The sequence below is a fragment of the Microtus oregoni genome, unplaced genomic scaffold (genome assembly GCF_018167655.1).
Source record: "Microtus oregoni isolate MIOR12 unplaced genomic scaffold, Mior012 000090F_ref0000504, whole genome shotgun sequence".
Classification (NCBI taxonomy): Eukaryota; Metazoa; Chordata; class Mammalia; order Rodentia; family Cricetidae; genus Microtus; species Microtus oregoni.
Window position 1 is genome coordinate 174,953 of NW_024544599.1, and position 13,556 is coordinate 188,508.

General features: G+C 36.0%; 1 protein-coding gene across 1 annotated transcript in view; it reads left to right on the forward strand.

Annotated features, from left to right (window-relative positions):
* Positions 1–13,556, forward strand: part of Slit2 (slit guidance ligand 2) — a gene marked incomplete at its 5' end in the record, with an annotated part of 140,424 nt that overhangs the window by 26,096 nt on the left and 100,772 nt on the right. Inside the window, 2 exons of the mRNA XM_041643762.1 lie at positions 11,681–11,752; positions 12,208–12,279. Coding sequence (XP_041499696.1) covers positions 11,681–11,752; positions 12,208–12,279 — 144 coding nt within the window. The remainder of the gene's footprint in view (positions 1–11,680; positions 11,753–12,207; positions 12,280–13,556) is intronic.

Below are 13,556 nucleotides of genomic sequence, written 5' to 3' on the forward strand. Positions count from 1 at the left end.
TGGATTTGCATTCGTGGGCTGGGAATAAGTTTTAGTATATATACAACATTCTGCCTCCATGTATGCCCGCATGCCAGAGGAGGGCGCCAGATCTCAGTAAAGATGGTTGTGAGCCACCATGTGGTTGCTGGGAATTGAACTCAGGACCTGTGGAAGAGCAGCTAGTGCTCTTAACCTCTGAGCCACCTCTCCAGCCCTGGGAATAAGTTTTGACTGTATCTACTGATCACATTTTAATTTATAAGTTTATTTTATTTTTTTAATTCATTGGGAGTGTCAAGTAACATGTTTTGATCATATCTACCTCCCTTCCACCATTTCTTTGCAGATCCACTCCCCCTTTTCCACCCACCTAACTTTGTGATTTTTATTTTTAAACCCTTAAAGACCAATCTATACAGTACCAATATTCTAGGGTATATAGTCTTTTACTGAGCCACAGTCAACTTCTCAGGAGCTACACTCTTAGAGAACATGGTCTTTCCCTCTCTCAGCAGCTGTCTCCTTCCATTCTGGCATTATAACTGTTATGACTTAACTATTGGGACCGCATAGAACTAAAATGTTTTGTACAGTAAAGAGAACCATCCCTCGTGTTAAAAAAGATCATGCTCACCTTACGAGACCTGGATAGAGGTGGGCAGTCCTTGGGCTTCCCACAGATCAGCGAACCCTGATTGCTCTTCCAGCAGATGAGGGAGGGGGACTTGATCGGGGGACGGGGAGGGAAATGGGAAGTGGTTGCGGGGAGGAGGCAGAAATCCTTAATAAATAAATAAATTTTAAAAAAAGATCATAACAGGAAGGGAGAATTCTTTAGCAGATATGTGTATTTGTGTTTTTAAACATCTTTCAATACCAAAGTTTGAGTTCTAAGAAGGCAAGAACAAGTTCTATTCAAGTCACCAGAGAGTAACCTAACCTGTAACAAAACTAATACCATGGCACACCAAAGCACTTTGATATGCAGTTGATGAATAGTTATTTGAAGTGAGAGTATACACAATTCAGAATCAATCAAGCACTTAATGTTGACTTATCTATGAGAGAGCTGTTGTACCAAGATTAATAAGTGTAACCACAAGGTCGAGTCAGGCTTTCTTTGTTGACATAATGATTGCTTATAAGCAGAATTTCCAAAAATTTGAATAAATAAATTTAATTTAAAAAATGTCTGATAGTCTAGGCTAAAGTGGACTAGAAAGCTGAAAGAATTCATTAGTAAAAATTTTTTCTTACATATAATGCTTTGAAGTCCACGTTAAGTGTTATATCTCCTTTGGCTGCATTCTCTGATGACCAAACCAACATGTTGTAATTACTCTCCTTCTTGAGAGACGGATGCATTTATCACCTTAAAGATGATGCATGGATACCTTTCTCTGAAGTCATATTTCTTTTGTAATGCCAGGGCATAGATATGAAATCTTTCAAAGACTAATAATTTCATTTTGTGGCAGAAGAGAGGAGAGAAAAAAAACTGAGATGAGTTAAAGAATCTTACTAAAATGAAAAAAAAAATCGATTTTGAAACAGCTCACTGAGCTTTTTTTCATTTTATTAGTTTAAAAAAAATACCAATCCAAATTCCCACTTTCTCCCCTGCTTCCATTCTCCTCCCACTCCCTCCACACACCCTCCCTCACCCCCCTCTAATCTTAAGAGAGGGCAAAGCACCCTGCCCTGTGGAAAGTTCAAGGCCCTCTCCACTAGGTCCAGGTTGAGCCGGAATACATCCAAAGAGAATAGGATCCCCCAAAGCCAGTACATGCAGTAGAGACAAATCCCAGTGCCATTGTCAGTGGCCACTCAGTCTGCCCCAACTGTCAACCACATTCAAAGGGACTATCTTGATGCCATACTCGTTCACTCCTAGGCCAGTTGGAGATGGTGAGCTCCTATTAGCTCAGGCACATTGTCTCAGTGGGTGAATCCATCATGGTCTTGACTTCCTTCCTCATACTCTCCTTTCTTCCACTCTTCAACTGGACCTTGGGAGCTTAGTCTAGTGCTCCGATGTGGGTCTCTGTCTCTGTTTCCCTCTGTTGTTGGATGAAGGTTCTATGGTGATATTTAAGATAATCAACAGTCTGACTACAGGGCAAGGCCAGTTCAGGCACCCTCTCCTCTATTGCTTAGGGTCTTAGCTGGGATCATCCCGTGGATTCCTGGGAATTTTTCTAGAGCCAGGTTTCTTGCTAACCCCAAAATGGCTCCCTCAATCAATATATCTCTATCCTTGCTATCTTATTTGTCCTTCCTCCATCTCGACTATAACATTCCCTCAAGTTCTCCCCAACCCTCCACTTCTCCCCTCCTCTTCCCCTGCTCTCCTTCCTTTTACCCACCCCCACCCTCATGCTCCCCAATTTTGTCAGGCGATCTTTTCTGCTTTCACTTTCCAGGTGGATCTATATATGTTTTTCTTTGGGTTCACTTTATTACTTAGCTTCTCTAGGATCATAAACTACAGGCTCAATGTCCTTTGTTTATGGCTAGTATCCACTAATGCGTGAGTACTTACCATCTTCATATTTTTGGGTCTGGGTTATCTCACTCAGGATAGTGTTTTCTAATTCTGTCCATTTGCATGCAAAATTCAATGTCACTGTTTTTTATCACTGAGTACTACTCTAATATGTAGATGTGCCACACTTTCTTTATCCATTCTTCTGTTGAGGGGCACAAAGTATGAACAATGAAAGCAACAATAATCTTGGAATGTGAATACCTATTTACAAACTGAATTTATATGCTGAGAGTACTTCAAAATTTCTTCTTTTTCCATTTTTGTTTAAACACTTTCCCTCTTACTTTTGTGCAGTTTGTCCTTTTTGCAAGCCTTTTCTCTAATTTCATCTTCCAACATTTTGAATTTTTAATTGCTTATAATAGTGTTTATTCAGTATTTTCCCAAGTTATTTAAAAATCCTTTTAATATTTACATGAAATATTAAATAATTAAGATTTGATCAGCTTGTGTCTAGTCTGTTCTGAATTAAATAATTTTAAAATGCCTTGCTAAGTATTCTGTTTTATACTGTTTTATAATACGAACACTTGACAGACTGAGGCAGGAGTGCCTTGAGTCTGAGTCCAGCTTGAGTTATAATGAGTTAAAGACTAGACTAGGCTAGAATGAGACCCTATCTCAAATAAAAAATAAACAGCAAATAGAAATATTTAATAAATCCTGGATAAACTTTATTTAGTGTACACTTAATAATATCTCAGTTACTTAGCTATCACCTGTGTAATTGATTTTATTCTAATTATTTCATTTAAAAATAAGTTTTAAGGATAAATAAAACATACAATATTAGTGGTGGCACATTCCTTTAATCTCAGCACTCAGGAGGCAGGCAGGCAGATATCTGTATGTTCAAGGCCAGCCTGATCTACAGAGCAAGCCCCACAGGACAGGCTCCAAAGCTACACAGAGAAACCCTGTCTTGAAAAACAAAAACAAACAAAAATGTTAAATTCCTCACAGAATATATAAAACAATTTGTATTTTCTCCTTAGACAGTGTTGAGGAAACAGCTAATGAAAGCAAATGTTACAATTTCTAATGAAATTTTTATTTATTTATTTATTTATTTTATTATTTATTTATTTATTTGTTTGTTTGTTTTGGTTTTTCGAGACAGGGTTTCTCTGTGGCTTTGGAGCCTGTCCTGGAACTAGGTCTTGTAGATCAGGCTAGTCTCGAACTCACAGAGATCCGCCTGCCTCTGCCTCCCAAGTGCTGGGATTAAAGGTGTGCGCTACCACCGCCCGGCTCTAATGAAATTTTTTATGTAGCAAATATATAGCATACAATTTCACTATTTCTTAATTTTGAAAAGATTTACTTTTATTTAGGTGTGTGTGTGTGTGTCTGTGCACGTGTGTGTGATTTGTACCACATGTGGGTAGACAACCATGGAGGCCAGAGTGGTCATATGGAGATACAGGTGGTTCTGAGATACCTGAAGTGGTTTTCAGAAACCAAACTCTGGTCCTCAGGCAGAGCATGTCCTGCTCTTAGCTGCCAAGCCATCTCTCCAGATCCAATTTCCCTTAATTTTAAATAAGTTAATAACTTCAAAGAGAAATTATTTTTCTATAGAAAGTTGTTTTCTTGTGCTTGAAGAAAATGTAGAATTAATGATTGGGATGATTTTGCTTCAGTTCACAATGTTAAGAAACTATCTCTTATTATCTAAAGACTAGGTAAGATTTTCAATATATTTCTTATTACACTCAGGATCAACTAGCCTAAAGCATGACAAGGTTCTGCGTTCTTTATTATTGTAACTTTGTGTTCATTAATCAGCTAATATAAAAACAGTATTTATGCCTGTTGTATGTATGTATTTATAACACTTTTAAAAGTCGTCTTGTGTAATAGTTAACACAATGATAATGATATTCACAAAAGATTGTGAGGCATGAAACTTTAAACATAAGGGTGTTTTGGTCACATTTCTTTATAAATGAAAAGGAGTACAATAAAATTATAAAAAAATAGGAAAAAATTAGAGAAATGAGAACATAGATGGCTATAACAACAACAGCAACAAAAAACAATACTCCAAGAGATTCCCTTAAAAATCTGCAAAAGTCTGTGAGTTAAGCTATAAAAGAAGAAAAAGTATGAAATGGTTTCTTTCCTTATACTCTGTACTTGGTCAGTATGAATGCCCCCCACTCTGCGTCGACCATTAAAGTTGAAAAAGCACACTGACTGCCTTCAGACAGCTTACAGTGCAGAAAGTTGAAGCCTTATGCAGAGTAGTTGAGAGTCTTGTGAGAATCATAAATTACTTTCTCTGAACAAGGCCAGCAGAGCACCTGATCTGCCTGGGAGAATCACATCCTTCTCTGGTATGAGGATGTGCTTTTGTGTAGAGAAAATTGGAAATCCTTATACAAAGGAAACATCACGGAATGACCCCAGGAAGGTGAGAGAGCTCTGTGTTTGGAAGGAAACTTTAAGTTTGCAATTCTCAATAGGTACAACAGTAGCTAAAGCTTGAGGAACAGCTGCATTGTAATAGTAGCACATGGGAGAATGGCTTAGGCGAGGGGGTGGCACGAATAGAGTTCTTTGTTGTAAACATCACCCTGGTGTTCAGGAAGAAAGAAAGAAGCTGAAACACACCTTTGTAGCAGACCCTACCAAACAATGATAAAGGCAAGCCCGGAAGCAGGACTTGATGGGGATGTTATCCCAATGTGCCACTCTAAGCACTGATGTGACTGGTTCCCTTAACCAGATAATACTGCAAAAACAAACTAGAGAACTCAAACATGTAAAATATGCTGAATCTGACATAAAAAAGAGAGTAGCTGGGACCAAAATATCATTCATTCTTACAAGGATCAAAGCTGCTACTTTAAAAAGAAATTATATCATGGATTTGTGGATAGTCAGTTGCAGTTACGCAGATTAAGAATTAAGACAGATATTTGCAAATGAAAATAATTAGTCAATTTGAGATATAACACAAGGCTTGAAACATGTTAATTAACCAAAGGCCTTCAGTTGTTATTCTAAAACAAAACAGCAGACTCCCTTTTTTTTCGTTTTTGTATTGATAAGGATATAGATGATAGGTAGATAGATTATAGCTAGTTAGTAGATAGATAGACAAACAGGCAGACAGGCTGAGATGATAGATGGATGGATGGATGGATGGATGGATGGATACATATATACATACATACATATTTACACGCATACATAGATGATAAATAGATATAGATGAAAACTTAATTATTTTCACTTCATGAATCTCACTCTGTCTGCATAAATACATTATTAAGGTTATGTGTGACTGAGTTCATTTTCCTTTTAATTCGTTTAGCTATATAATGAGTGAATTTTTGGACTTGGAAATGTATCTATGTGAATAAATTCAAACAACTCTAGCATTTTTTCAAGAGATGTGCTCATATAGACAGATACACATTTTCATGTTCACGAATATTTCTGTATTGATTTAGAATAAGAGACCTAATGGAGGATTATTCGCTATGATGAAACTGCAGATGAGTGTATGTCTGGGGGTGTGTATTAAAATGGCACCAAATGGGATTAAGAAAATGGGTAATTCTCAGGAACAACTCAAGACAAAAACAGCTGATAATCAATTAATATGGACACAGGCCAAAGGCAAACGTGTTAGCTGTATGCAAAATTCAAACATCTAGAGGCCAATATAAACTCAGCTGTGGAGACATTTATTAAACTGAGGAAGTGTCTGTGATAATGCTTAGGAGAAAGAAATAATATTTTAGCCTAAAACATGCTGTGTTGATTTTAATAGGTACATATCAAGGAAGCCAGTAGCGTAAACCCATTGCTAAAATTTGAAAGTAACTTTCCATAAATATGAAATACTGATTTCCAAATTACCATGTACTGGGTGACAGACTCCCCAGTCTAAATAGAACCTTTTTTCTGTCTGCAGATACTGATGTTTACTGTGTCCGGACTACCTTGGCTGCACCGCACAATTTAACTTTCAAAAGATAGAGCCATTGCGCCTTCCCTCCCTCACCCATTAAACCCATGTTCCATTCTCTGACAGCTGTTTTTGTCATTTATGTTAACAGCAGATGGAGAAAATGCAAAAACATGTCAGTTTTATGGCCATGTATAATCAGCATCTGGGCTGTATGTTACAGGCACAGTCAATCGAAATTCTTATCTTACTTAGTATTGTAAAAATCTTTTGTAGTTTCTAAGGCAATAAAGAAAAAGCTAAACATTAATCAGTATGATTACAGATCTTATCATCAGCATTTTTCAGTTTTGATGTGAATTATATACATGTGTTTATTATAGTATCGGAATTAGCTGAAAATGTATTATGAATTGACTCTTAAATATTATTTCATCATTTATTAATTTCACACTAGAGATCATATCAGGTGGCAGATATATTGTTTTAAATAATGTGTGTTGATGACCGTGATTTTCAGATAACTTATTGTATAATATATATGTGTAAATGTCATATCTTTATTCATATACCTTAGTGCAAGAAAATACAATATATTTAATTTAAACTGCACTTCTTACCAAGTTACTGTTTTTCATCATTTTGCAAAAAGAAGCTAAAACACAAAGAATGAAGAGCCCATAAAGCTGATGCTAGTTGACTCAGATTTAGCCAGTTCTGTGTCAGTACAACGTTCACACTTTGTCAACAAAGAATGAGTATTTTCAGTCTTGAATATTATATATTACAACTGATATAATAACTGATTATATAGGACTTTTTAATATTTCTCATGGATGTTATTTTGTGTTGTTTTAAAAATAATTCTACTTGGAAAAACATTGAGAGGGATAAGACATGAATGTTAAACTAAACTAATTTGTCTAATATCTCATAAATATATGAATAACTCGTTTGGCAATTTCTTAAACACTATATCATGGTGGGTTTTTTAAACTTTGTGTGTCTAAGATCTACGCCGTCATAACCACTGCCGTGTATTTTATGTGGCAGAGCTGCAGATCAGCAGTGACACTGTGGTGACACGATCTGAAATCGCAGCTAACCCTACACACAGTTCCCATGCTTGGTGGTCTCCAGTTTCTCAGCACAGTCTTCCTGTTTGTCTAATTTTTGAAACAAACCCTGAAGTTCCTGTGATCTGCTGCTGTTAGGAAGCACAAACCTGCAGAGATTCAAGGCATGAATAGAAAGAAAAATGCAAGAAAGGTCGTTATTGGCCAAATCTCCTTGTGAGGATTTGGGACTCATCCCCACTCAATACAATTAAATATTTCATCTCACTGAGCAGAAAACTAAAATATCCTTCTAATTTTAAGGAAGTGGTAATATCCATATTTTTCATTACATATATTATATAGAATAATATAGTGTAGTGTATAAATATATAAAATAAACATTTACATCTGGATATCTGTCTATTTGTATATAATATAATTATAAAATCTTGTAGATTTGGCCACATAGATCCTATGGAATAAATTGGTCCTGGCAGCTTTACATGAAATGCTTCATCCTAGTGGTATGCAGGCCATAGAATTTCTCCCCTGTTCACTTTGTTTAATTTGTTTTTATTTTCTAAAAGAGACACAGCATAATCTCTGAAGGATTGACATTAGGAAAGTTCTTAATTATGATATATATTGTCCTAATCATGCAAATATGTCGTACCCATTACCCTATCTGTTTCCATAATCTTGAAATGTTTCTAATTAGATTCTTCATGGAACAATGGACTCAAATGTGCACTCTTTGAAACGCAGCAGATTCAATGCTAATAAGCAGAGATCAGAAGCTAACAGAGTTTAGAAATGTAAATACAGCCTGCCGTTTTTGTAACCTGAAAATGCTGCTGTTTTCTTTCTTATTCATATCGTCTGGTCAAATGCTTTCTTCTCCTTCTCATGGGATCACCATTTGAGGTGAACGTTGTTTCCTTTGTCAAATTCATTCTAAGGTTCCTGTCAATTAAATAAGTCATTTTCTTCAACAAAGCTAAAAGTTTAACGGAATTCCATAATTGTTCCTTGTCCATTAAGTAGGAATTAAGTGAAAAACGAGACATTATAAAGTACATTTGGTGTCTGTTCTGGTAGTATGTCTTCTCCAGTGAGAATCATTTTTTTTCTTTTGGTGGAGGAATGCAATCATGTTGATCCTAAACGGACTGCTGAGAGAGAGTAATAAAACAACAACAACGAAACAATTAGCTGCTAAGTGTAAATAGCTGCCCAAGCTTTTTCAAAGACCCATTTTAGCTACGTTAAAAATAAGCAAATAAGAAAATCCAGCAGGTCCACCTAGCATGCTATTCTTCCATGTTCTGTCCTCTAAGTTTTAAATGAAGCCATTTTCAATGTGAAATTTAAATCATGGTACATCACAATAATGAACAAAAGAGATACTATCATTAGTTATATGTGAGGCATTGCAATTTATCTAATTATCTAATATAATTTTATAATTATAATTATCTAACATACTTTCACCCTGTATTCACTGTTTTATAACTTTAATAGTATTGATTAGTCCATTTCTAAAAAAATTTGTTATTCATACTTGTGACTGATTTAAATATGAATATTTTCAATAGAGTTGAATATAGATTAAATATAACTTACCATAACAACAGGCATTGGTGGGCAATAGAGGTGGCAGAGCAGTTAAGAATACTTGCTGTATAATGATGAATATGTGAGATCAAGTCATAGAATGCATTTAGCTAGAGGCATGTCCTGCAAATGCCCATAATTACATCACAGGGTATCCAGCACTCTCTTACGACGGAATGTGCACAAGCACAAACATCTGCGTATACCCATGTGCACATAGTTATGCAGACAAGTGCACATTTTTAGGAGAAATAATAATTTTGAACACAAATATTAAAATATACTTAGTTGCCACTGGAATAATTAGAAATTATAGTTTGCTAGGTACTGACACTTTAAGTCCACAAATAAATATGAATCTTTCCATGGAATACCATAAGTCCCCTTAAAGAATAGAATTACTCTGGTTAAATTTATGGGTTCAGAATACTTTTCATCACTCTGCAACCCCAAGCAGCACCATTTGTAAATATCTATAAAGAGTGAATCATTGAATGATGTTCTTGATTCCTTTGTATTATTTTCAACAGTCTTACATAGTATTATAAAAAGTTAAATGAAGCCGGGCCGTGGTGGGGCACGCCTTTAATCCCAGCACTCGGGAGGCAGAGGCAGGCGGATCTCTGTGAGTTCGAGACCAGCATGGTCTACAAGAGCTAGTTCCAGGACAGGCTCCAAAACCACAGAGAAACCCTGTCTCGCAAAAAAAAAACCAAAAAAAAAAAAAGTTAAATGAACAAATTTTTCATTGTGTTGAAACAACTCAAAAACATTCCTACTTTTTATAATCATTATGTTACGATGATCCAGCGATTAACTGATATGTAAAGTTTCCTTGACATACACAGATTATTTGAATAATAATAGTTTAAGAATGAATTGAAATTGGAACGAACATGATCTTTAAAGCATCATTGCCAAATGACTATTAGAGCAAAATAACTTTGTCTTGGCTATATTTAGAGCCTGTGAAAAATATGTTTCCTAAGACCTAGACAAATAATTTAAATGCTAAACTGTGTGTGTATGTGTGTGTACACTCAGTGAGCACTAAGCCTTCTCCCCTGGTCTCATATCCATATATATTACTTTGATGGTTTCCTGTCTTCTGAGATAAATATGCTCCTGAAATCCAACAACCTGATAAGGAGAAAATATGCAATATTCAAACACAAAATAAAATGCATTTATATGCATTTTCCATATACCTGCATACATATGTGTACCTATAGAGACACAGCTATGCACGTATATGTTTATGAACGTGTATATGCTTATCATATATAAGAACATATATACACTCATTACACATATTTGTGTTGAGTACACATATGTATATATATTTTTAAATCTAGATAGCAAAATAGTATTTATTCCATTTAGTTTAATATAAGACTTTAATATATACGAATTTCCTGAAACTTGTAGGAAGGTAAAATACAGAAGAAAAAATTTCTACTTAGGTTCAAGTCTATGAAAGCTAAAATTAAATGATAAAAAGCCAATTTAAAATGATAAAGTATGAGGCACATCTAGCAGAAGCTGAAATTATGATGACCGTGAAGTGGCTTTTGGAGTTATTCCCTAAACAAAGGAAAAATATTTTTCCCTCTGGATGCTTCAATCTTTCACCAGCAACTCTCAGTGTCAAAATCCTCCCACAGTGGTTCAAGGGAGTCAGATCTCCAGGATCCGGAGCAGAACTGAAAAGAAAGGCTGTGAAATGGCTCTCAGGTGCTGATATGGGAAAGAAAAAGGTTGCGTGACATTGTTATTTTGTTGAACAAAAATATTTACTAAGAGACTTGGTGAAACCTCTCCCTTTGTGTGTTCAATGACTGGGTATATATTTCTTATTTTTCTCCAATAACAGAATCTTAGAGTAGATGGTATGAGAGAATTGAACTTTACTCTGATTTTTATCATATCATAAAAATATTCCACCTGTGTTTGATTGCACTTTTCTGAGATGATTTTTACCGTAGTGGTCACATATCATGTTAGCTGATTTACATTGTTTACTGAAGATTTCTCCATCATTTATAGATTTATAATTTAACACTATGCCTCATACATAGCTCCAAAATTAATTTTGTGAGTGGATCAGTTTCTTCAACTGACAGTGTACTTTCTTTAAAGGGTAAAGTATCTATAAAATTTGATACAGAGCAGTAATTTCATTTTTGAACTTAAAATTATCATTAGAATGTATTATACATCTAAATACAAGACTTTTGCATATTTAATTTGCTCATAGTTTATTACAATACACCTAAATTTGTACCTACAAATGCTTCCTACTCAGTGTAAGGTTCCTGCCCAACCCATGACTAGACAGTACCTGGGTAGTGCTTTCTTTTCATTATTATTCCAATCTTGCTTCGCGTTTAAAGGGCGGCACATTCAACTTCAGTCTGATTTTTAGAGGAAAAGAAGAAAAGATCTCTCATGAAAAGCAGTAACGTCCCTTCTTGATGTGAAACTTATGTCTGAATTAAACGTGTCTAGATTTTTACTTTTCCTCCTAAATATTGATTTTTATTATTTTCTTTGCAGACGTTTGGAACAGAACTCCATCAGGGCCATCCCTCCTGGAGCTTTCTCGCCATATAAAAAGCTCAGAAGAATGTGAGTTAATAGTGTTGTGCAAGATATATCATTTTGTAAATTGTGTAGGTCAGGGCTGTGTAGGAAGAACTAAGCATGGATATTGAAGAGATTGACAGCTTGATGACAGTCTGAGGGCCAGTTGTATAATGGCACTTTAATTGTAGTAGTGAAACCTTATAATTTTTAATGTTCTCTGTAATTTAGTGTACTGATCGCCACAAAAGTGGTCGTGGCATCTTTGGTATGCTACTGTCTAATTAAGCCACGCCATCCTTACTAATAACTTAAGCAAATGGATACTAGTTGTTTTGACAGTGTGTGATTCATCTTTTAAGTTTTAGGATCATCTAATATTTTTGTTGAATGTTGTTCATGTCTTCATAGACAATGTGTACGAGTAAATCCTCTTCTCGTGAAGTCAATGTGCCTGGCGACTCCCATGTCATTTAACCTAACCTTTTCTCTGTGTATAGAGACCTGAGCAATAATCAGATCTCGGAGCTTGCCCCAGATGCCTTCCAGGGACTGCGCTCTCTGAATTCACTGTGAGTAGCCACAGATTTTCCCAAGGGAAACCAAAATTTTCTCCACAGTCAAAAGTTTATAAATTTTCAGATTAAGACAAGAGAAAAATATCCTTTCATTCTTTGATGAGCTGTGAATTCTTAACTATAGTTGTTGTCTGTGGACTTCATCATCTCACAGAGGCCTGCTGTCTAGCTCTAACACCAGCCAGTTTTTAGGCAGATTTTTTTTTTTTAACTTTGTTATTAAAAGAGAAGATTTCCATTTGGGGAATGTTTTCCCGGCTGTCATGAGTGAACAGTTTATTTTATTATTATTATTATTTATTTTTTATTAAAAATTTCTGCCTCCTCTCCGCCTCCCATTTCCCTCCCCCTCCCCCCACTCCTCTCTCCCTTCCTCTCCAGTCCAAAGAGCAGTCAGGATTCCCTGCTCTGTGGGAAGTAAGCACTCTGGCAACTCTAGATTTGTGGTCTCTTAGTCCCTAGCAGCTTGTGCCTGAGCACAGTGCTGGTCCTTTTAGGATGAGGAAGGCCAAGTGTTGCTGAGGACAAATAGGCATGGGACCCATCATTGAATCCTTCCTTCCTCACAGGAGCATCTCCCCGCCCCACCCCCCAATTAGCCTCATAATAAGCATTAGTTATAAAGGTCAAGAGGAATTTAAGGAAGATAGCTATCCAGGAGACAGTCTTTAAAAAGTTACTAAAGGTTACCCTTCTTTTATAAAAACTTTTCAGAGTTTATCAAGTAAAATAACCTTTAGCTATTTTATAATTTGGATGTAGAGTCTGGTTAACTTATTTATTATTTGTATAGAGTATACACTATGGACATCCTCTCAGTTTCTAGAGTCAGTTCCTCCCTCCTCTGGTGGTGCAGTATCTCTTAATAAGTAGAACAAAATCTGTTTCCACAAGTTTCTTTCATACTTCACCCTTTAAGTTATTTCTAGAAACATCCTCAAGTGTCTATTTATATTAATTTGATTAATGCATCTGTTGTGGGGAGGCCGCTTGTTTCCTGGCCACCCAGCAGCTCAGACTCCTGAAATAATCACACAGCAACTATATTATTTAAAACACTGCTTGGCCCATTAGCTCTGGCTTCTAATTGGTTAACTCTTACATGTTAATTTAACCCATCTCCGTTAATCTGTGTGTCACCACGTGGCTGTGGCTTACCAGCTAAAGTTCTGACATCTATCTCTGGTGGGGCTACATGGCTTCTCCTGAACTCTATCTCCTTTCTCCCAGCATTCAGTTTAGATTTCCCTGCCTACTGCTATTCCCTGCAC